The 25,746-nt window shown below is 34.0% G+C and overlaps 3 protein-coding genes across 6 annotated transcripts in view; 2 read left to right on the top strand and 1 right to left on the bottom strand.

Annotated features, from left to right (window-relative positions):
* Positions 1 to 25,746, top strand: part of LOC135134348 (hemicentin-1) — a 718,216-nt gene that overhangs the window by 202,410 nt on the left and 490,060 nt on the right. The gene's annotated exons all lie outside the window — the stretch shown is intronic.
* LOC135133977 (glutamate receptor ionotropic, kainate 2-like) lies at positions 11,926 to 24,425 on the bottom strand. Its single transcript, XM_064062545.1, has 13 exons — positions 24,366 to 24,425; positions 23,967 to 24,216; positions 18,782 to 19,274; positions 18,532 to 18,730; positions 14,034 to 14,288; positions 13,757 to 13,996; positions 13,501 to 13,710; positions 13,365 to 13,449; positions 13,037 to 13,313; positions 12,777 to 12,984; positions 12,488 to 12,719; positions 12,319 to 12,434; positions 11,926 to 12,272 (listed from the first exon to the last, which is right to left on the bottom strand). The coding sequence occupies exons 2-13, from the start codon at positions 24,058 to 24,060 to the stop codon at positions 11,982 to 11,984; spliced, it is 2,700 nt and encodes an 899-aa protein (XP_063918615.1). The 5' UTR covers positions 24,061 to 24,216; positions 24,366 to 24,425; the 3' UTR covers positions 11,926 to 11,981.
* On the top strand, positions 20,348 to 20,879 carry LOC135134533 (uncharacterized). The gene is made up of 2 exons (XM_064063231.1): positions 20,348 to 20,483; positions 20,541 to 20,879. The coding sequence occupies exons 1-2, from the start codon at positions 20,435 to 20,437 to the stop codon at positions 20,750 to 20,752; spliced, it is 261 nt and encodes an 86-aa protein (XP_063919301.1). The 5' UTR covers positions 20,348 to 20,434; the 3' UTR covers positions 20,753 to 20,879.

The raw sequence follows: 25,746 nt of genomic DNA, 5'->3' as shown, positions 1-25,746 counted from the left end.
CAAACGCCGCGACGCTTTCCACGTGTATCCGTCAGCGTTGATAGAACGAAAAAAAATTTAATCAAAATTCAATTATCGCCGGGAAAGAAACGGCGTCGATTGTTGTTTCTATGTATGTGCCACTACGACCATCGCTTTCCCGGAATACAAATTCGCCGCTCTTACGATTTTATTTTTTAAATAAACATATCCGCAAAGCATCGGAACCCACCCGCAGCCGAGTTTTTAAGCTGGTTTTTACAAATTTCAAAAGCAAATACACAACAAGCGAGATAATTGGTCGGCAACGTTCTTTATTGCCGGAAATCGCGGTCGGCACTTTTATTCCAGGAGAACCGGACCCAATTTTATAAAAAGCGGGATTATGGAATTACACGCGAGTGAAAACTGACGCAATCCGAGTTATTACGTATCTACATTAACCTAACTTCGGCGGTTACTTAGGCTAATGGCGATCACTTGAACAGATAATGCGACGGGAAAATAAAGGGAATGGAAATAAATAATAGAGCGAAAAGAAATATAAGAAGGTCGATTTGGGCGGAAGCGGGCCGAGCCGCCGCTCGCTCCCCTGATATTACGCTAAATGACACTCAGAATATTACTGAGAAGATTATTGCCTATTTAGTGTAACCTTCACAGTGGGGATAAATTGCCTCTACAGGACCCTTGCTCAACCATAATCTCCAACAGTTCATCAACGTCTATGATTTATAACTTTCAGCAAGGGTTATCTCGTTTCGTTTAAAAGTTAATGGGGTGTGTTTGGCGAAATCACCCTGTATGATCATTTCATGGGCTTGTACTGGCTTGTAGCTTAATCGTTGCGAGGTTCTTGAAGGGAGGTTGAAGCTAATTAAAACTTGTGCAGCTGCAGCTTGTATTTTAGAAACCTTGCAATCTTTGAAAGTGCCAAAGCGACATTTTCACATAAGTTAGCCGGGTTGCCTTTGGTTAAAATGGAGCGGTTGTAATTAAGAGAATTGAGGTACCTACACAGGATACAAATGGCAAAAATTTTTTATATAGCGGTAAAATTTGCCGTCAAAATTTTACATGGTAAATTCTATTTGAATTTTACAAAATACCATCATCCTGTATTTGTTGTTTATGAATCCACCTTGAGTTTTTACCTGAGGCGTCCAGATTTTCACAAACAAAATCTAAATATATATTAATATTTTATGGTAACATAGGAGGAACGTTCAACACCTGCTTTTAGCTCAGGTGGTACTAATAACGCGAAGATTGCGGGTTTAATTCTCTTATGGGCCCCTTTTTTTACTTGTCGAGCATAAGCTAAGGTATTGTAATCGAGTCCATCAAGCGACTGATTGCTTTTATATTTTCTCGATGAGTCATACCCCTTAAATACGAAAAAATGGCTCTCCCGTTTTCGTCCGTCTGTCTGTCCACCGTCCGTAATGTTTTTTGTGAGACACATAATTTCTGAAACTACTGGACCGATTATTGTCAAATGTGTACTATGTAGATGGTAAAAGCCTAACTAAATTTTGTCTAATATCCTCACCAATAATGTGATGACGTCACCTGGAAATTGTACATAAGTAATGGGTTTCAACTTGTATAAAATAACATAATCCTACGCGTGTACTTTATGAATCCATGTTGAGTTTTTACCCAAAATGTACAAAATTTTTGAAAAAAAATCAAAATTATATAAAAACATTCTACAATTTAATTTTGAATCTGCAAAACCGAATTCTTTGAAATCTTGCAGATGTTTTGAAGTTATCATAGCATAGTAAATTAAATTTTTAATCAAAATAAAGATGTCATCTCAAAATTTTGCCGAATCAATCCTATTGCAAATGTGAAAAATATGATGAGTGTATACTTGTACTTATATTTTTATATTGCAAAAATACGTCGCTATCGTAATATTATACCTGTTAGTAATATAGTTTCCTTTAGGACCTGTTTACAGTTATTACTGTCGTTAACTTCACCGGAAAAATAACATTTTAGTGGATACAAAAATAACGTTCTGAGATTACCTCAATCTTTGGAAAGATCTTATATTTAGGCGTGGAACGTTTTTAGTGGCACTTAGTTTTATCAAATATACCTAAATATATAAGCAAAGTGGAAATACTTAAACGAAAAACGGCAGAGATTTATCCAAGCTATTCTTGGTTACTTTCATTAAAAATGGACCACGGACGTAGAATCCCTCAACACAAACACCTTCCCGTAACTACAATTTCATCTAGCCCTCTGTTTGTCTTCGACTGTTTCTACGTGACGTCTATAGCAAGTTCAAACACCCATCTGTGTCAAGTGCGTCGTTGTAACCGCACAACAAACGTTGCACCATCAGGATTTAAAAGGATTTCAGCTTCCAGCGTCCTGGATCCTGTTTATGTAAATGGTCGAATCTCTGGGGCATTTTATTCAGCGAAACGGTTAAACTCCCGACCATATATCTCTCTTTGATGAACTACATCCTCACTTACTCTAATTAAAGACGGTACCGACACCCGTAGATTTAATTACAACGAATCCAGAGGCATTTTTGCCCCTCGGAAAAAATAAGCCGCAAATTTATGGATCCCACGGCCGCCATCATTAATGCGATCTGGGGTTGAGGCACGTAAGGGAACTACGGCAAAGTGACGAAACCAATTTTGTCAATTTTTATTTATTAGCGAGCTTATTTTTGACGCTCCATGAACTTTCATATAAATAGGACATTATATTCTGTATTGTTAATATGTATGAAAATAGGGTAGGGCATTTTGTAATAATAATAAAGTATATTTGTATTAAGACACATTTTAAATATCTTTACACATGTCAATGTACAAGACATTTATCATTTAAGAATTCTATAAGAGAGTATTAAATTTCCCTGGGTAGTAAAATTTGAATCTCATTTTTAGAGAAATTTAATTCCAACTTCTGATTAAGTAATTGACTGTGTAGCGACTTTTATATGTTCTGTGAAAATTTATGTGTAGATCATCACGTTTGTGTTGCAAACATCATTATTTAAAAAAAAATGTACGGTCTACTAGAAGACTTATTTTTTCGATCATATAGGATTAGATTTGATATAAATCAAAGAAATATAGCAGCTGGAAAGTGTGAGTATAGATATAGTTTGGAAACAATATTTACTGACAATCGTCCCTGAAGCATACATTCCAAATTCTTGTAATAGCTTTGTATACCCTGTTTTAGAGTGTACATGTGCGTCATAATATATACCCAAAAGTGCTTTTTATGAAACCACATTTGGTAATGAATTTATAAAATGCATAAATGTGTCAAGTATTTAAGGTTACTGACGATAACGTTATCAGCATGAGTATTTCAGACAAGTTGTGAATTGATGTGTATGCCAAGAATGTGTATGCACTTTGACTTTGATAGGTACTGAGATAATTCTTTATTAAGAAGTATTATGTAATGTCTTAGAGTCATTAAGAAGTAGTTTCATATAAAGGTGTCCCAGATAAAACTCAACGGATTATATCTTGGAAAAAGTGGGAGATGCTGAAATTTTGTAAACGCCATTCTTTTTAGCTTGAAGAGGCAACCTTAAGTTAGTACCATGCAAATATGACTCACATACGTCGGTGTCGCAATGCCAACCCATGTTTTCTTTCTGCACAAGAGTTGATTGCGTGTAGTTGTACACCAAATCTTGTACTTATCGCCACAACAATAAATCTAAGGACTTAAAATCTGGGCTGCGAGGTGACCATCTAGTAGGGTCTATATTACCGATTCAGTTTTCATAATAAATGTTTTTTTGAATTAACAAAAACAAACCATTTTCGACAGGCCACAAGGCAGTAGTGCAAGATTTCTTCCCCTAACCGCTTCTAAGCGCTTCTTTATTCGAATGCCGCCATCACCAAGGATGAGTCACCCAACTTCGTAACAATACACACATAAAATTTGACAAAAATCGGTCCAGTAGCTTCCGAGATTATCTGTCTAACAAAAACAGTCAGAGACAGCCGGCAGACAAACGAAGACTACGGGTCATGAACATGACACATCGAGAAACTATGAAAGTAGCCAGTCGCCCAATGGAATAGATTACAGTAAGATTATGTCTTTGTTACCTAAAGTTTCGCGTAATTTGAGTACATCATACGAGTTTTTGACAAAATTAGTGTAATTCGCATATGGTGTTATTTTAGTGTCAGAAGTGTCATATTTTATGTCATGAATATAAATGAGAAGGAACAAGTGACTAAAAGCAGGGCCCTACAGTGTGCTTAACTGGAAAATAATTATTTCCTTGATTATTTAGTATTGCCACCTGGGATCTCCCGGTAAAATACGAAATAATAAAATTTTAAATAGATCTCTCGTTTCCGTCTGTCTGTCTGTGTGTTGAATTTTATGAGGCAGATAAGCTCTGAACACGCACCGATTGATATCAAATTTTTGTGTGTATATCTATTAGAAATATTGTTTAGAATGTAAACGCAAAAAAAATTGGCCAGATAATCCCCACCATCAATGTAATGAAGTCATGTTAAACTTTTGCATAGTGAATGCCATCTAAATTTTATAAAAAAAATTACCCTACTTTTGTGATTTATGAATCCGTCCTGATTTTTACCTTCGACGTCAGACTTTAGAAAAGGGAGTCAAAATTTAAATAACAATATTTCACAATTCGCAATTCTCGTAAGCATGGTAACTCGTTAATCAAAATTTATCCCCAAAAATTGATCACGTCATCTTAGCAGAATATTATTTACAAAATATTATGAATTTTACATGTGGTTTATTAATGATTCATTTATTTTAGAACTGCTTATACATAGTGACTCAAAAAAATTAATGAACAACTCAGTTTATTTTATTGAATAAATCATCCACAGTTTACTCCATTTTCCCGAAAATTTGAAGATAGAACACACAATACTGTTATTATTAATATTATACTGCACACTGCACCTATCCAAACTGACATACGTATCCATGCATAAATGTTGATGATATCTCGTCGTCACAAGATTTTGTACTGGAGACACTCACTTGAAACATACAGACAGCATTCTTCTTTACTTTTCAAAAAAGCTGAATTTATTTTATCAAAATAACAACCTTAGACCAATTTTGAATGGTAAATTCTATTTCCATTTCCATTCCATTATACTTTGAATACCTTGCGATAAACCCACACTTCAAATGCATTAATCCTCAAAATAATGAGAAATACATAACAACGCACCAGTTGGATTTTATAGGTCCAGATTTAGGGAACTACTACTACTACTTTTTTAATTTACATGAACACTTGTCTTGACTGTTCAATTCTAGATCTTATTTCAACTGTACAGTCGCAGCTAACCTCGTTAGGATGTAATTTGCATTTTTTGTATTATCAGATACGTTTAGCCAATCTTGCCTATCCTCTCTTTGTCAGTTAACAATAAGGTACCACCTGCATGTAAATGAAGTGCTTCTGTAAGTATTATCTGAGACTATAAATTAAATAATGGTGGATATAAAATACATTCTTGGCGCACCCTCTTAAATATTTCAAACTCTCTTCCGATGTTTGATTCTTTGCTTTAATTTTACCTTTGGGGTTCCAGTACAGGTTGCCTACGAGTTTTGTGTCTCTGACATAAAAATTTCAAGAGTTCAATTTTGATATAATTTTTTCGTATTGGGCAGTATTATTTTAGTCCAAAAGAACAGGCATATACAGTTTTATTTTTGTCCCTGCGTCCTGTGGGAAAACCTTAATACTAAATAGTGCTTTTCGGCCCTCTAAATTATTTCTGAAAGCGAACTGTGTTTCTAGCATATATTTAATTCATGCAATAAGTTTATTCCCTATGTTTTACTTTTCAGATTATGATTATTCAGTAGCTCTACACAGTGAAAGGTTTTTGTGTAACTTAAGAAAAGTCTCAAATTGTCGTTAATATATATAAATTAAAATCGTATACTAATGATCAGACAGTAGATTCTACATAAAAACTGTACACTGAGAAACATCACTAAATTAAAGGCAATGCCAGTGGGAAAATAATATAAAAAAGTTGTCAGGCGCTATGGAAGTTACAACTATTAGATTAACTGTTTTGCATTCAAGAGTACATAATTCTACACTAGAAATTACGTCAGGACGACTCCAGGAAAGTTTCCTAACGTGTTTAAAAATAAATAGAGTAACCTCAGCATGTAGAATTTGTTCCGTACAAAATAAAGACGATGACGAACAAAATATAAAATTATGTTCTCTAGTTCAAAAGATTTGAGCCAATATTCGGAAACATTTCCTTATTCTTAGAGATCTAGGTTGTTTCACAAGTCGAATTCCTCTGCGTGCTTTAATAGATAAGCCAGTGGAAGAATATTTTTTATTAAGATGTTCTAGTTTCAAGTAACAACTCTATTAAAAATCAAATAGTAACATATACAATAATTATTATCAGTTAAATGTTATCATGTTATTAACAATCTAAACATCAACGTCAATTTTGCTCCACCAATCTAAGAAAAGTGTTCCTTGTACACAGTTCCAATTAACTATCACCCATTGAAATTCTCCAAATGCTTCCATTGTTCGCGCCTATAATTCCCTCTTTCTGACGTCACTCCTGTATTCATGGTTGCTAAAATAAAGGCACTAATTATCTGATTGAAACTTCGCTTGCTGCTTGCGTCAACGAAATGGCAACAACATTATACAGGACCCCAATCAACTAACCACTACTTTTAGATCTCGCCTCCAATTAGCAGAAGCAACGCCTCGTTCGCCCCTCGAATAAATCCGCCCAAATCCCCATCTCGTCGCAGAAATAAATCATCTCTTTAGCATCGCGGCTGTATATCTTAACCGATTCCATTCTCATGTTATTGACAAGTTTACAACCCCTATAATCGAGTGTCAAAAAAACTCGAACGCTTCCAGGACGTAAAACTGTCTCGACCCACCATCCACCTGCTTATTTCTCCATTTCTGCTGATGACATTACCGAAATACAACAACAGGTCATTTTCATATGTCATTTCCGCGAATGAAGAAACCATCCATCACTGGGCTAATCCCGCCCTATACAGGCGATTTTTAAACCGGCACATACGAAACCACTTCAAGTGTGATACCAACGTAAAACGTCGTGATCATAAATCATTTATTCGGAGACGGAGATATTATTAACGGTAAGGGAGACCGGGCAAAGCGGGTACTTGGTGGCTACAGAAAAAAAATCTAGTGATGTAGTAAGAATTTAATTGGCTATGTGCCGTTGTTACGATGTATTCCTAGATGCGAGTACTAATAACAGATGCAAAAACAATAGTTTTAATAATGGATTTCTGGAAAATTAAATGAGAAATACTCCTATCGGTACATTTTATTAGAAACAGTCATTAATTCTGAACAGGCAAATCAAAGTTACAATCGTACAAAACCGAGTAGCCATTTCACTTTTTTTGCGACTTTCGGGAAAATTAAATGATTGCGTTATTTTTAAAATCATAAAAAAATGAAAATGCGGGTGACCAAACCTGGGTAAACAATACTGCTGAGCGTACATATTTATTGCATGTTTTGTAGCTTTGATGTGATGGTATTTACGGAGTAACTTTGCTCCTGGAAAAAGAGTAATAAAGTTAAAATAAAAATTCATGAATATTCCTCAATATTTCGTAATTATTAAATCACTAAACTCGTGAAAAAGATAATGGTTAAAATTAAATAGTAACTAATAATTAAATTAAATTATTGCAATTTAATTGTAATTTTGACTTTTACTATTTGACTAAACTTCTTTTGCTCCTGGAGTACAATCCAACAAATCTGCTACTTCGTAAAATTATATAATATAATTTTCGGAAATATTATTTCAATTATGAAAAACCCTACAAATGAAAAATCATACTTAATTCCAGTCACAGTGCCGCGTAAGATCTTTGCGTTGCTAACATAACACCTACTCTGCACCCCACAAAAAAATTGTAAGCGCCTTCGCTTATATCAATTTAAAAGTTTGTTATTCAATTTGGATTTTGTTTTTAGGAAAAACTCAAGGCGGATTCATAAACTACAAGAGTAGGAGTATGTGATTTGATAAAATTTCGATGACAATTACTAACGCAATTTTGACAGAACACCATCAAAGTGTTGATAGGTATAATTAAACAAATTTTAATAAGTATTTTACCATCTACACGTTATTCCTAACATACATATAAAAAGTAATCACAATCATAATCGGTACAGCAGTTTTGGAAATAATAAAATTAAACAGACAACAGACCGACAGGTCTGGAAAAGGTCGGGAAACCTATTTTTTTCGTACTCTAGGGGTTGTGAAACGTGGAGAAAACATGAAAGTAGCCATTAGTACGATGGAACGTATTACAAATATGTATCTATATACCGTTCGGGAATGTTTTTCGACAAAGGTAGTTTGTGTAATCTTACTAATTTGCTTGGCAACAATTTCGTATTTGCAAAGATTTGTAATAAAAAATGAAATTTATCATATCAAGTCATAGTCAGGTTGTTTTTAATATAAAGTTAGAAAATCTGACAAAAAGTGTAACACAGTTGCTAGTAATTTCATACTTTGTCTGTTCATTCCAATAAGTACGATTCAAAGCACTGAAGTAAACAATTATTTCAGTATTAAATACTGAAGCATATTAAGGATAATCAAATTTAAAATTTACACTAGAATAAGTAATGATTTAAGCTTTAATTTTAGTAAACTGTATCAACATTTTTTCTTGTCTTTCAAGAGTGTTCATCCTAGTTCCAGTTAATTGTGCTCAAAATTTGGAATACTTGGATCAAAAGACAAAAGGCAAAATCTGTATTTTTACAGCTGTTTGAATAATATCCAAAAGGTAACCGTCCTCAGATCAAAAATATACTGTAATATAGTATACTTAATTCAATACTATGATTAAGCAGCCATTCTTGCATTTGACTTTTTTATTAGAAAATGTTGCTGGCTTTTCCAACTGCACTGAATGATACTGGTCCATTGTCCATAACCACCACACATTTTTTCTTCAACTTAGCCAAAGCAGGAACAAATTGATTAACCACCTATATAATTTGAAAAAGTGTCCTGTCCATTGTTTTGTGATGATCTTTATCATTGTTTTTCGAAATTAATAAAAAGTTATAACCATTTAAAAACTCAAATTGACTTCGTGGGTGTAGAATTGTAAATCTTGATCCTTCATTTTTAATTTTGGGATTACTTCTTAAATCTGATTCGTGCATCCAACGACGAAATGATATTGAACCATTTTGGTAAATCCAAATTCCGTCGAGGTACACGAATGTTAAATGCCCACAAGAATTTTGAAACTGGAGGAATTTTGTCAAAAAAGTAATTTTTGTGCAACAACATGTATTTGTGCACATAACATTTTGCGAATTTTGGTTGAAGAAAAAATTTGATGGCTCACTGTTGTCTCAAACATTCTGAACGGCTTATGCCTTCTTCCTTTGTGTTCGGAAAGTAAAAATGTATTAATATCTAATATAACTACATACTCATTTAGGCCCACTTTATAGTCGTTTTACTGGTTTATTTTTCTCAAAATATATTTCCACTCTGCCTCAAATTTTCATCAGCGGGCTATACTCTTTTGTAATATTAATTCTCACTGAACATACTTTAATAAATCAATGTATATATTTTAAATTAGTCACTACCTTGCTTACAAGCATTTTGTTGTTAACACGAGTTTCTGTTTTTTTTTTTTTAATAGATATATGTATTTTCTACACAGATTTGTGTAATTTTTTAAAATTAATAATATATCTCTCATTTAAATGATCTAATTTTGCCATGACATTAGTAGAAGTGCACTTTGCAAGTAATAATAATCTGAAACAGCCACCACGAACTGATAAAATATGTAGTGCTTAATACATATTTTAGAAATCAATACAATGACACAGAATGAATAATTTATCCACTCTGTTAATGTCTTTGCTGCTACAAAAGCTGTTGCGTCACACTATTAGATTACATTTATCGTCCGATAAGCGAACTATCGATCCGTCTCTTGTTCGCCGCCAGAGAAAAAATGCAAACAAAATGCACTTTAATACATCAATTTATTGTTATTACGTCGCATAATTGCTCTGAACTAACGCATGCCTTTTTTAGTTTCAGGTAAGTGAATTCGTTTAGAATACGCGAATAAGAAATTGAGTTTTATCAAGGTAAGTGAGTAGGCATAAAATGAAATGTTCCCCGTTACGGTTATGCTTCCACATGCCGGTTTTCATACCGAAGCCATTTTATGAAATCTGTCAAAAACTGACTGAATACGTGGATGTGAACGAAAGCACTCTAAAAAATTTAGATTATTTATCAAAATCCTTCAAACTGATTACCTGCTCTATATTTGGCGAATGTTCCCCCCATTCATAAAGTTGTACCGAAAAAAGACGACATAAAATTTTATGTAGCACGAACCGAGCATAATCCAAAGAGATTGTTGTAATTAAAACGAAATTTTTTGCGGTCGGCGACTATTCTGCTTTATTTATTTACCGCCGCACGTGAAAAACTCCCTTTATTAAATTCATACCGGGCTCGGTTCTCCGAACAAAACGAAAATTTCATGCCAATCATGAGCCAGCAGGAATTTCAATTAAGTATGAATTTAATTAGTACTCTAACGATTTTATAGCCCACCACAAAGGGACCAGTCAATAAAGTCTCGCTTTAGAAGACAGCTCCTCATGTCTTCCTGTTTGGTAATTCCGCTCGGTGCCACACGAGTATGCCACAATAAGAATAAATGAGGTTTGGAATTTAGTCATTCTACCGGAAACTAGGACGTGGTATTAAAGATGTCTGTTGCAGCAGAGAATTGTGCAGGACGGATAATTCAAAACTGACCCATCCTGGGACAGACTGATTCTGATTAGCACAGCACTGGCTCAGTAATTTAATAGAGCTTGTCAAAACTTGCTCCAATAAGTACGTTCATTTGCAATAAATACGACGGAAATTAACTGGATTCGCCAGACAACTCATAAACTTGCACAATATCGAGCTCGGCGGTGCATCTTTCGAATTGTTATGACGCAAATGATGAAAGATGGGAACGCTGAAATGCTCAAATTTATAATGTTGCAGCACACAGAGAAACAAAATTAATACCGAGTCGACTTGCATGGCAGTTGTGGGGTGTTTGAAGCAACTACGAACGTTGATTAGGTGAAAATTAACGACGAAATGTTGCAAACTCAGAAAATTATTGCTCTAAGTTATTGCCAAAGTGATCGAGACACAAATTTTGACAATTTTACCGAGGCATTTAAAAGATTTAGACATTTAGTTATGCAGTGGATATACGTAATAATAATAATGTCTTTATTATCTAAATTCATTTTGGCGAGAGTCAGCAAAGCTGCCCGTCTATGCAACCACCACAAAAAAGAAATTATTTCAAAAATTATTTACATTGAAACCAAGGCATATTTCTGTATCAACTCATCAGAGCATGTTCATATCTTTTAGTACTTGTTTGTACTTGTTTGTGAGTGTATAAAAAGATTGGTAGTCTTCCTCTTCAGTTCGAGTGTTTTTACATGTGTCAACTGCAAAAGCCTTAGCGTATTAGACTATCTGGAAAATATATACTGTTGGTTTTAATTAAATGTTGGAATTGCCGTTAGTAAAAACCCTTTGGTATTTAGGATTCAAGAGCAAGTTTAAAAGTAATATTAAATAAGTTGTTGTTACTGTAAATAATTCACATTAATAAGCATCCCTGGGGCGAGTCGATAATTAAATTCATGTATCTGGAAAATTATTTATTTGAAATAATTATCTAATTAGTAATTATACACTGAGTTGAGTTTTTTTTTTATTATAATAACTTACTGGCATTATCCGAATATTATTCTACTCTTGTTAAATAGTCCAACCCATTTAAAACAAAAATAAATTTAATATAGTAGGAACATTCATAATAATATAAATACTTTCAAACTAATTATTCACCCGTGACAATCTTTCCTCGCTCGGTTTTCTGCTAGCCATTTCCAACTGCGCCCTAGGTACAGGTTTCACCATCCCTGAGAATTTAAAATAAAATCGGAATTCTTCCACAAGCAGTTGTCCGAACGGCGCTTTTGTTTGTATGGAAACCTTGACCACATGTAAAATTAATTCAGCAACTACTAATACGACTGCTAGAATAACGCCTCCAATTGTAACCCAAAACACACCACCAACACTCGTTAGATTTAACGCAGTAGCTTCCATTTGAGAATCTTGACTCTAAAAAAAATATGAATATAAAAGAATACAACATATGATTACGTACTTCACAGAAACCCCCACCACGTTTCTCTTCCCACCACTTTCTCTGCAACTCCGTCAGTTTTCCGGAATGTTGTAGCCGCAGAATCGCTCGACTTAAGACGTTTCTGTATGTTGAGTCTAAAACAAAAAAAACATTTAACACTCTTTGATACAAAAATAAAGGCGAGTACTTTTTCTCATTGCTATTCCATAGCTCTTTTCATCGAGTAACCTTCCGACACCTGTTAAATTACATCGTCTTTGAATCTCATATTCTATTGATGTTATTTCCATGAAGAAAGCATAGTTTTCGCGTTCTGCTCTCTCTACACCTTGAGTGGGATCTTCCACCAGTACATCATCAGCATGTGCCATCATGTAGTCATAAATTTGACCATATTCTGCGAACCGGTCTCTCGAAGCCTAAAATTCCAAAATAACAAATACATACTGCAGTTTACTATACTCTATACTATTTACATTGAAGAAATCCACCGTGGAACCGCTTTTTTTCGCACCCCATTTAATATTTTTAGCCTCTGCGTTTTGTACTAATTCGAAGACATCATTAAAATGAGGTATGGGGGTCTCTCTTGTCAGAAAAACAGCTAAGTTTGCAGTATATGACGAAACCATAATGAGTGTAAAGAACCACCAAATTCCCGCTACTAGCCGTGTGGATAAAGCTCTGAAAACAATATTCGTAAAATGTTTCTTCACTTAATCCTAAATTTTCATACAAGGGGCCAATTTCTGTTCCTTGTTGCATAATACTTCCAGACACAAACCAAAAGCAATTCCGTAAACTCAGTTGGTTGACCAAAAATTCGGGCTCTTCGATGCAAGGGTAAGGATTTGTCCACTCTGAAGCACATATTCTTCCAAGAACAAATAGCACCAATGAAACTGAGAAGTAAGCGAGAGCTAAAAGTCTCCAAATTTCTAACGCGAATGGGTCTGCAAATGAGAAAAAGCTGGGTGGGGCTTTTCTCGGTTTTTGATAGAGAATACTTATTCCTGAAAATTGGATGGTTCAAAATTTAGTTAAACACACTTATGACAAATCACCCAAGTTCATAAACGGCGTTGTAAAATCTACCGCTTTTTGTCTACTTGATGTTATGGTTAAGTCTGCAATAGCCAAGTCTGCCTTCTGAAAATATTAAAAATTAGTATACTTCATCCACTGAATGTTTTCACTTACGTTTGCTATTATAGCACCTATCATGCCTACCCACTCTTCTTTAGCAGGATTAAACTCCCCATTTTTTTTATCAACTTGGATAAGGAAAGTGTAATTAAACCCTTCAATCAATGACAACTCATGAATCAAGTCTATGGCGTATCCTTCGTATTCATCATTCCTCGATGACGACACGCTACTCACTTTTTTGTACCTTGCAAATGGTTCTACCTGTACTAATAATTAGTAAATTGTCAGTGTTTTCGTTCATACGAACCAAACTAATAAGGACACGAAACGAAGTATCCTTCAACGTTTTTCGGGTATCTTCTTCTTCGATTTGAGGAGGACGAGTAATCATCATTTTTTGGACTGATCGTTCGTCGCTCCAGTTTGCTGCTTTGGTTATTCCTCCTTCCTTCAGTTCAAAAATGTCAATAGCAAACTTATTTCTGTAGCCTTTACTATCGAAAGATATTTTTCCACTGAGACCGGAAAACTGCTTCTGAAAAACAAACTGCTTGTATGTAATTTGTTGTCGATCTAATTCTTACTCCTTTCAATATATTTGTGATTGTTAAACCAGAAAGCCATCTTTCGCTGTCCAGGCAGTCTATGGGTATAGCAACATCAGGAATTTCTTTCAAAGTCTCGACGAATGCTTCTGTTGCGTCTATTACTAGAACTACATCTAGGGGTAGTCGGTAGGGAGCAAGCATAGCAAAAACGGGATCTTTTTGTATTTCATCAGCAAAAATACCACGACTGAGCGTTTGAATTGATGGAGATTGTGGATCAAACATGCGAATCTAGAAAATAAATAACAGAACTTCAGCTGTACTGTACCGTTACTTAATAAAATATGGTCGTCGCAATATTTTTAATAATTCATAGTTTTAATTACAAAAGGGTATTATTCTATAAGGCTTTCATAAATGATTTGTAGAGCATTTGATATGTCATATGTCGGTAAAAGTATTACTTTTGAACATTCAAATCTGTTTTTACTTCCCGAGCGTAAGCAAAGGAAGTATTGTAATCGAGTCCGTCGGCCGACTCTCTACTTTTACGTTTTCTCGATCTTTCATGACCCCTAGAAGACGAAGAAATGGGTCTCCCATTTCCGTCTGTCTGTCCGTCTGTCCGTCTGTCCGTCCGTCTGTCCGTCTGTCCGTCTGTCCGTCCGTCTGTCCGTCTGTCCGTCTGTCCGTCTGTCCGTCCGTCTGTCCGTCTGTTGTCCCGGATTTTTATTAGACAGATAATCTCCGAAAGTACTCGACCGATTGTTGTGAAATTTTGTACTTATATTAAGAATATCATGTAGATGGTAAAACGCTAACCAAAATTTGTCTAATCATCCCCACCACTAATGCGATGACGTCACTTCAAAATTGTACATAGTAAATGGGTTTTCAATTGTATAAAATAACATAGTCCTACACATGTAGTTTACAACTCTGAATCGACTTTTCACCCGAAACGTCCAGATTTTTGGAAAAAAAATCAAAATTATAAAACAATATTTGGAAATTTAATTTTTAATCTGCTAACCAGAATGCTTTGAAATGTTGCAGATGTTTTAAGGCTATAAAGAGCATCATAAATCTTTAGTCAAAAAATATTTGCTTATCCCCTCCAAAAACTTGATGACGTCAGATCAAAAGTTTGTGGAATAAATCATATCTAAAATGTACAAAATATGATGAGTCTGTACTTGTGATCTATCACTCCATTCATATTTTTTGGATTTGCATATACAGGGTGACTCAAAAAAATTAATGAATGCGTAAATATATTTTATTGATTTAATCAGGAACTACAAAACCGAATGCTCTGAAATCTTGCAGATGTTTTAAGGCTATAAAGAGCATCATAAATCTTTAGTCAAAAAATATTTGCTTATCCCCTCCAAAAACTTGATGACGTCAGCTCAAAAGTTTGTGGAATAAATCATATCTAAAATGTACAAAATATGATGAGTCTGTACTTGTGATCTATCACTCCATTCATATTTTTTGGATTTGCATATACAGGGTGACTCAAAAAAATTAATGAATGCGTAAATATATTTTATTGATTTAATCAGGAGCTACAAAACCGAATGCTCTGAAATCTTGCAGATGTTTTAAGGTCATAAAGAGCATAATAAATGTTTAGTCAAAATATATTTGCTTATCCCCTCCAAAAACTTGATGACGTCAGCTCGAAAATTTGCCGAATAAATCATATCTAAAATGTACAAAATATGATCAGTCTGTACTTGTGATCTATCACTCCATTCATATTTTTTGGATTTGCATATACAGGGTGATTCAAGAAAATAAATGAAAGCGTAAATTTATTTTACTGATTTACTCAGGAACTACAAAACCGAATGCTTCGAAATCTTGAAGATATTTTAAAATTATCATAAGCAAGGTAAATTTTTGATCAAAACGTATTTGGTCGTCCCCCCTAAAAAAATTATGATGTCACCACAAAATTTTGCTGAATAAATCCTATCTAAAATGTACAAAATATGGTGAGTCTCTTCTTGTGATTTATCATTCCATTCAAATTTTTTCGATTTGCATATACAGGGTGACTCAAAAAAATTAATGAATGCGTAAATTTATTTTATTGATTTAATCAGGAACTACAAAACCGAATGCTTTGAAATCTTGCAGATGTTGTAAGGTTATAAAGAGCATAATAAATTTTTAGTCAAAATATATTTGGTTATCTTCTACAAAAAACTGATGACGTCAGCTCAAAAGTTTGCCGAATAAATCGTATCTAAAATGTACAAAATATGATGAGTCTGTACTTGTGATTTATCATTCCATTCATATTTTTGGATTTGCATATGCAGGGTGACTCAAAAAAATTAATGAAGGCGTGAATTTATTTTATCGATTTAATCAGGAATTACAAAACCGAATGCTTTGAAATCTTGGGAATATTTTAAAGTTATTATAAGCATGGTAAACTTTTGTTCAAAATGTATTTGTTCATCCCTCCTAAAAAAATTGATGACGTCACCCTTAAATTTTGCTGAATAAATCCTATCTAAAATGCAAAAAATATGATGAGTTTGTACTTGTGATTTATCATTCCATTCATATTTTTTAGATTTTCTTAAGAGGTGGTTCAAAAAAATTAATGAAGTCAATTTATTTTATTGATTAAATTAAAGGCAACACTTATTATTAGTATTACACCCCAACCAACCCAATTTGGTAGACACAAAATTTGTTAAAGGAAAAACTCGGTTGAAACATAAGAGTAGCACGCTTATTTACATCGACTTTAACATTACAGACCTGCATTTGTTTTATGCGGTCACTTGGTTCCGCGAATGCGAAATAGACATGTTTATAATCAACCAATTGTGAATTTCACCGTCAAGAATTAAAATAAAACGCAATGTTTTATATAATAAGCGGAAGTCGAAGCAATAAAACCGATGGTCGTTTTGTTTACAGTTTCTCTGTTTGGCTCTTACGTATGCTGTTACGCTTGTCATAAATTAAGAATGTTTATACATAAACGATTTTCAGTTGACCCTCATATTACTAGACAGCGGATTTCTGTCGGGCTACGTCTCGATTATAGGGGGGGACGTGCTGGATTCCATAAATATAATTAACGATTTATTAATCAAACGGCTAAGTAAATGAGAACGGGAATTAACAGCAGAGTGCAACGAAACAACGTTATTCTAATCTCAAATAAACGAAGTGCAGTCCGCAACGGCAATGAATTCGCATCCCGTGCGAGCCGTACCGAGTTTGGCCTTGCCTAGCCCGACAGAAATCCGCTCTCTAGATATTACACACCGGCGCCGTATACGTGAGTAAATTGTTTCGTTATTTTATTGATTATAAGAAATCAATATTCAAAACGACCCAATTCATTTTCCCGAAAATTTGGGAACACAATAATTTTATTCTTAGTATTACACTACATCTATCCCAACTGATATACGTGTCCTTGCAAAAATGTTGATGACGTCATCACATTTTTTTTTTAAATTCCCACTACAAAAATGTAATGAGAAAAAAAAACATAATAGGCATGCAGTCGTCAAGTTTCCGACAGCGAGGGAAGTACTGTCTAAACTCTTTAGACCAATTTTTTTGTTTTAGAGTAAAATTGTTTGTTGTTTCGTTGTGTTTTTGAGATATTCATCATCACTGGGGAACGATACAGGCCAGGTTTTTTGTATGATGAAGAGCTTCGTTTGGGTTACTACCTACTACCAACAAGATGGAACAACAGAATACTTAGCAGGTTTACCTTTGACACATTTGAAACACTTTTATGACAAAATTAATAAAAAACAAGAGTCAACATTTTTTGCAGTGCTATTCCTGTATAAATATTTTTTATAATATGGATAACTTAAACAAAGAATTTTTCGCTTCAAAAATATGTACTTTTTTTCGTTTGAATGAATAAAACTCTCAGTTTACAGCTTAATATGCTCGAGGTGATGCAAGCACTTAAATAAATAATTAGCAACAACAAAATAGGCAGTTACAAGTTCGAAAGAGAAGAAGTAAATCAGGGTTCACTGGAATATATGGAATATTTACGGAAGCCCTATATAATTCCACAAATGGTTTAGGCAATTAGTGCTACGAAACATGAACATATATCATTTTAATGTACGGAAAAATGTTTTATCTTGATCGAAAAATATGAAAGCAAGAAAAGTCCTGTTTCTATTGAAACAAAAACACATCAACTTCTATAAATGCACAATGTAATAGGTACGAAATTGTGAACATATAGTATCCGTCAGTGAGTTTTGTTAGTTATTAATTGATATTTTCAAATGAAATGTGATATAAATATATTACCGTCACAATCACGAGTTAAACACACTTCTTGACATTTCACAAAATTATGGACACAAGTTTTAAAAAGACAGTCGCATTTAATTAAGTTTTAAAAGATGAAATATTTCCAAGACCAACCGGTCTTACATAATCCGCATTTTTTATCTATAGAACTAAAGCATCATTTAACCCTATCAAATAGAAAAAAACGTTTTAAAGGATTTCTCACCCCAGTAATGTTGGTTCCTCCGTACTGAAACGGCACCAGATCCAGCGTGTGCAAATCCAGATTGGTGATAAAAAACGTGTGCTTATCCGACATCAGGCCCACTTGCTGCGCCTGTATCAAAACCTCCCGCAAAATCCCCACCGAACAGTCCAAGACCATTTGCATCACCCCGGTCTTTTTCACTTCTTTCAGAACCGGCCTTAATGTTGAGTTAATAACACGTGGCAATGCAAAACTGCAACGAAATTACCTGTAATCTCCGCTGTCGGGCTGGTCTAGCTGGCGCAACACGATTTTATGTTTCTCGTCGTACGTCTCGAGAAAGCTCATGATTCGTCTGAGGCTCTGTGCATTGTCGTATAAAACGACGAAGTCTCCGAAGCCCCAAGCTGCGATAACATCTACGTAGAGTCGTGTCAGCGCGCTTTGAGATGGGTAAAAATTAATTGTGGGGGTTCCGGGATCATCAGCCCATCTTACATCTAAATAGGGGATGTCCTTATCGTCACAAATCGATTGCACTGTTCTGAAGTTGTGCTCCAAAGTTGGCCCTAAAATGCCGGCAACGCCTTGTTTCATTAATGAGCAAGTTGCTGTCATTGCCTCCAGAGGATCGTCGCCGTTTAGATGTTCCACAACTGCTTGGATTTTATACGTGCTGTGCACATGTCTGGAGTTGAGCTCTTTGATGACCAAGGCGAAAGCTCGCTCTTTGTAGGGGTCGGGGGCATCGAAAAGGGCACCTGCAATGTTATATTGAAAAAATAATATCATAAATCATTTGCATCGAATAGCGATCCCCAAAGTGTAGGTGGTTAAAGAAAAGGGGGATCGTGAAACGATTTCGAAAATAAAAAAGAAAACGCCACCAAGACATTTATTTTTATCTTTTGTACGTAAATAAAGAAATATTTATATAAAAATAGCCTTAAGACTTAACTAACTTAGTAAGTTTATTGCATATCCAGAAACATCAATATTACTACTTCCATCTTGCGGAATATAAACGCAATCACTAACATTTTTAAACAAAAAATAAATCGCAAATCGCTGTATTTAATGCACACAGTGATATCATTTTCAATTTGGAAGCGATTTCTCACTTTTGTTTTCGGACGAAAAAATTTACTCATACTTTAAATGTGTTGTTGCAATTGGAACCGACTACTTCGTTCACGAATTGGGGATATACTTGCATGAATTTACCCCCCAGAACTTATCCAAAGTTCTAAAAAAAAATCTAATTTCAACATTGCAGCATTAGATGTTTCAATAAGTTATTCCTTTTTGTTTGTTCGACTTTCAGCATGTTGAAAAGAATTCTCTAAAAAAGGATTCAGTATCCATCTACAGTTGTCATAACTGTTTTGAAATCTTTTTTGAGGTAATAATTGCAGACTTGTTGTTTGAAACTTCTTCTTCTTTTCAGCTTAAATATTCCATGTTTGGACATATGCCCTCCCACGACGCCTCCGCTCTTGTCTGTCTTTTACAATTCTCATTCACTACTACTGTTGTTTTAAGTTACCGTTCCATCTACATATGCAGTTAATACTTTTTTGTCTTTCATCCTCGAAGAACCAAGTTATTCATCAAACGACTCTTGCAAGGACCTTCCCGATCAAATCAGCTTTCAAACAAAAAAAAACCGCATTGAAATCGGTTCATCCATTTGAGAGCTACGCTGCCACAGACACAGACCTACGCAGACAAAGTGATCATAGTTATAATGCACCTTTTTTGCGTCGGGGGTTAAAAAATTAAAAACATGCACCACATATATCTGTATAGATCCCAACACACATGGAAACAAAAACATCAACAAATTGACAGTTTCAATAAAATTTTCGCATTATTCATCAAATTCCAGGAAAGCCACCTTCACATCAGTTTCCTCGCAAAAATGACTTCCACTGATATTTTCACTGGCATCTCTGACACCCGGAACTCAAGTAGGGTACTAAGACCTCCTGGTGGCGGCTATACCAACATTTTAGCTTTTCCAACAGAACCAGAAGAGCCCACAGCCTGTGAAACTGTCGCCAAAGACAGCTCGAAGCAAAACATCACCTCCACCGAAACCCCTGAATCGAAGGAGTCACACGAAAAAGAAACAGCTACCGAAAATGAGGGGGTCAAGGAAGAGGTCAAGAAAGAGCCAAAACCGACACCTCGACGCACTCGAATTCCTCCAGGAGGGTACTCTTCTGGGCTGTGGTAACTGCCACCTGAACAATCCACTGTTCTGGAAGGGTGAATAAATTTGGAACCAGTTTTAGCTATGTTACATATTTTTACGGCATGTTTGTAATTTCGGGCAATAATAAAGCTGATCATCATCTTTTGTACTAAGTGTTTTGATATGTTAACAGGAAAGTTTACTTTTATAGTTATTCGTGTACAGGGCTTTCAAAAATGATTCATACATCTAAATGGATATTGATTTATTATACATCGTGTAATGTCTAATTTATTGCTACAAGTGTTTAATTGGTTGCATAAAATTACAAAATGTTAACTTGAAAGTTGTTAATTTTGTTCATGCAAAAGAACAAACATTGTACCTATTCGCTTAGAATCATATATTGTATCCTTTAGTTAAGTTAACATAAAACATACCTAATCTTTAAATACAATTCTAATGCCATGAAAAGAGGGGAATGTGGTGGAAGTTATGGGTCAAGTACCTACTATAATAGTATAATAGTAATCCTACTACAGCTTTCTGGGAATGTATCATGCTCTCAAGAAAATTTGTAGGCTTTTAATCCACTCCAGATTCTCAAATTTTGCGAATTAACATACCCGGATAAAAGGAACACAATTTCACCACCGAAAAATGTTAGATAGAATATTATTCAGATAGCATTGAGCTTATTTTACAAACTGCAAGGCAACAAGAGATATCTGCAGATAAAAGTTGATCGACAATGGTATGGTAGTTTTCTATAAATGTATGTCTAGCTTCTTTTTAATAAGTTTCTGGCTTGTGTTTAACGGTACATCAGTTCTCAAAGATAATTTTGACCGAGTTGTTTGAGTGGTTTGTTCAAGTTATTGTCTCAAATGATCTACAATGTACTTTAACACTGGAGACCTTCCCGTTGATCCATCTGAAATTACACCATTTCTGATGAATGTACGTATTAATTATATTCCAAATCTGATTAAATGACGAAGCCTCCTGAATTTCAATTTCTGGAAATCTTTTAACGTACTCGTTTCTGTACGCTTACATTGAGTAGATTCATTCACTATTCTGAAATGTTCCATTATAATAATAAGACTTCACAGTAAATGTGTTTTGTTCCAAAGAATACACCATTTTCATTACTAAAATACAACTGTAGTAAATTGAAATGTCTTAATTTTGAACATACAAATTACTCTTTGAATTAACATAATGTCACGAGTTGATAAAAAAAGAAACTGTTGGATTTATAATCGACAAGTTAAAAATCTGAAAAACAATATGAAACAACAAAACAATTTTCTTTCAAGACAACATGTCGTTCTCATATAAGTGTAAAGTTATTTAAAACATTTATGATACATTAGTATTAATTTGACAATTTTGAAACTTAGTCGTCATTTTTTCGTTTTAACTCGTGATATCTAAGCGAAATCTTAAAATGTTAAATTTCATCCTTCCGTGTCTGTTTGTGATTATGAAAACTACTGAACTACCGATAACCCGATTTGACCATATTTCATTTTTCCACACCTAAAAAATACGATTTTCAAAAATTCCATTCACCTAGTTTTCGAACTCATACCAGCTATCCAGAACGCTTGTCAATTACTCTCCAACAGCTGTGGAATGTCTTATAATATTAAACGACGAATTGGCCCTTGTATTCAAACTGAAGGGCAACATATTGAACACTTGTTATATTGTTATGTAGTTATGTTTGTCTTTTCTTACTAAATAAATTTTAGACATAACATGACCTCATTCATTCAAATTATGATTACCTACATCAATAGTACGGACAACCTCAATTGTTTTAAAAATAAATTTCAAAGTCTACTAGAAGAAATACAATTAATCTGACAAAAATTTCTATAAATATCATGCTTTCAACGATTTGAATGCAAAAAAAATCTTTTTGATTATGTATTTGTGTTATATTTTTCACTTACGTACAGCAAAATTTTGCACCAAAAAGCATTCAAATTGATCGTTTTTGCTTTATTTTTTTGTGGTACATATGTTTGGGATCAATGCCAAAAATTATACTATTATTACAGAAAATAGTAGACATAAATCTCAAAAGCAAATATATAATACGTACAGGTGTGGCGACTTTTTTTAGGACGAAAAAAATTAACTTGAATCGTGACGCATGGTTGATTTATTTTAAATTTCGAAAATATTATTCAGTAAGAAATACTGCCGTCCAAATGACAAATAAAAAATATATATATTTTTGTACATATTTTGGACATTTTTGTTGAAAGTTAGACACTGAAATAGACTCTGGGTTATTTTTTTATCCTTGATCACCGCTTGTAGCATATTTCAATACAATAAATTAGATTTTAAGTCAGAGGATTTGTTAATGTAATAGCAATCTAGAATTAGAGAATTATTATCGATATGATGTTCCGTGCTCACAGTAAACAGAAAATGGTACTTTTTTGTTTTTTTTACGAAGTCCAGTTATGGTTTACAGCGAATATATCCAAATTATTTTAAAATTAAATTTCGAAAACAATTTTTGGTTAGAAAACGTCTGAATGTAGTGAAAATACATAAATCAACAATTTTTGTAGAGGGTAAAAAATATCTATTAGAACTTGTTTCTCCTTGTATATATTTCATATAGTTTAAGGTAAAAACGACATACTTATTAGGAAAAATGTAGACGTTTCTTTAGGCCAGCTGTAGATCTTTGATAAAAATATTTAAGATTTTACAGTTTATTTTAGAAACCAATAGACAAATTGCATTAAACTTTAGTACAAGCTTAATATGTTAAAAATTAACATTTTATTCGGCCAAAAATTATATTTTGAAAATGATCGTTATGTTATTTATTAATACTAGCTTAATTTACCAATTTCGCACCCATGTAACACACTAAAATGACTAAAAATATACAGACACAAATTCTAGGTGTATAGACTCTCTTTTATCAGCAGTTAATGTACCATATTTTAAACACGATTGAATTAAGCAACTAAAGGTTATAATAAAGAATTCCAAATCTAACTGACGATTTTTATTACGTCGTAAGTATTCTCGCTTGGCAGTTATTGGCTTAATCAGAATAAAATTTAAGCCACTACATACACGCACAATAAACTTAAACTTGCAAAAAAAGTAATAATGAAACTTTATGTACCTAAACCCTTTGGTTTTACCCGCAAATCAATCACATCAAAATGGATACATTGGTCAAGCCAATAATAACCTAGCCGATCACACTTACCAATTTTGATGGTGGTGGCACTCCTACACACAAAAATATCCATAGAGACAGCACACACTATCAAGGATAGCAGAAAATTTTTGCGAATTTTCATCCTCCACGAACGCCCGGACCATTTCGTGTTAAATGTTAAATGTCTTCATCTGAATGAGTGCCTTTCAGCCTCATGCTGTGTACACACCATGGTCTATTTTAATACTTCCTAATACTGCCTGTCGCAGTATTTTAAGATTTGGTTATTTGTAGGTGGCTGCAAATAATTTGACAAATTTTTACGAAATCGGAAAACTATTCTGGGTCGGATCGCTTTATTTTCGAAAAAAATAAAACTCTGGTGCACATTTTCTAAGCCACATGAGGACATCCCGTGCAATAAAGCCGCAATGCTACTATTATTACCTCAAATTCTTGGAATTGTTCTGTGGAAACAGCGAATAAAAGTGGTGGCTGTAATTAAATTTTTAGACTGGACTTTCTGGAATTAATAGCAGATGTTAGTATTCGTCGTGTCGGTTTTAATAATACCTGAAATTCTCCACCCAATCATAAAAATGTGTGGATATTTTTAATATTCTGGCACCGTATCCGAACTATCACTTGCAATTTTTTAATAACTAAAGCGCACGGCGACTCAGAAAAGTAAACAAGCTGTCAATTATACATGTCTCTCGTTTGCTTAATTAATGACAGGAGTGGAGTGGAAATACGAGAAAAACATATTTTTATACATTTGATGTATTCTACACACATGTATGCACGTATGATAACGCTAATTTTGTAGCAGATACATTTTTTTAAAGAAAAAAAAAATACTCTGTGAAATATATTTATTTACTTGCAATACTACAGACAGCTAATGAGTCTACGCAATAAATGATCTCTATTTTTGAAATTCCGATTTATTTTTACACTATTCATTCACAAATACTGAATGAACAGTCAATTCGCTTTTGTTTTCTTTTGTGAAATTAACACACTCATTTATTATCTATTTTAATCACCTCGCCGGCCACTAACACACTTTCTTTATTTCTCTTAATTTTTCCACTAAATAAGGGCCAGAGTCAGCTTATTTCCAATAATTATTATTAAACACCGATGGACGCTGCTATCAGCACTTTATTTATTTACTCGTCAAATTGACAACTGTATAATAACGATCTATTTTAGCTAAATGAAGGCTCTATATATAGGAATTTCGCCTGTTGATCTAATTATACGCTGTCCGTCATAATTTACTGTTCAGTTGATTTGAACACCGAATTATAATCCAGTTTAAATCCCTGTTCGATTTTCAGCGTCATGTACTTTTATTGAACGTGACAAAAATTTTTTCATTTGTCTATCGGAATGTGATTTTCGAAATTGTAACCTTTGCCTGTGAATAGTTAACGCTAATTTAAATATTTCAAATGATTTGACGTCCGGAATGGAGAAAGAATTTGCAATGATTAGCTATAATGCAAGCGCAAACTGTGCTTTTTTTAGCAGGCAATAAAAATTTCAAAATGCACGAAATAGATACTGACTCGATCTTTCCGGTAATTTTCTCTAATGATGTGTAACTAATTAAACACTTCAGCAATTTAGTGTTGTATGAAATATCTTTCAACAAATATTTTAGGCGCAGGAGGCTTTTGATGCGTGCCTTAGACTCATCGGTCGTCTTACAGCTGTCAAAATTTGACAGTTTTGGAAAACGTACACACATATCACTGTGAGACGTTCTAAATATATACTTGTAGTTACTTTATATATTTAGTGTTCAGTAAAATATAAA

This window comes from Zophobas morio, unplaced genomic scaffold (assembly GCF_036711695.1).
Source record: "Zophobas morio isolate AGI-343-1 ecotype UQ-CSIRO unplaced genomic scaffold, CSIRO_AGI_Zmor_V1 ptg000023l, whole genome shotgun sequence".
Taxonomy (NCBI): Eukaryota; Metazoa; Arthropoda; class Insecta; order Coleoptera; family Tenebrionidae; genus Zophobas; species Zophobas morio.
This window is presented reverse-complemented; position numbering and strand designations above follow the sequence as displayed.

Bases quoted from the DNA above. Each gene is read 5' to 3' on its own strand.
- LOC135133977 (XM_064062545.1), bottom strand. From the start codon at position 24,060: ATGAAAATTCGCAAAAATTTTCTGCTATCCTTGATAGTGTGTGCTGTC. The intron at 18,731-18,781 runs GTAATTTCGTTG...CTCAACATTAAG, and splicing joins CCCGACAGCGGAGATTACAG to GCCGGTTCTGAAAGAAGTGA. The intron at 12,720-12,776 runs GTAAATAGTATA...TTGGAATTTTAG, and splicing joins CCACGGTGGATTTCTTCAAT to GCTTCGAGAGACCGGTTCGC.
- LOC135134533 (XM_064063231.1), top strand. From the start codon at position 20,435: ATGACTTCCACTGATATTTTCACTGGCATCTCTGACACCCGGAACTCA. The intron at 20,484-20,540 runs GTAGGGTACTAA...CTTTTCCAACAG, and splicing joins CTCTGACACCCGGAACTCAA to AACCAGAAGAGCCCACAGCC.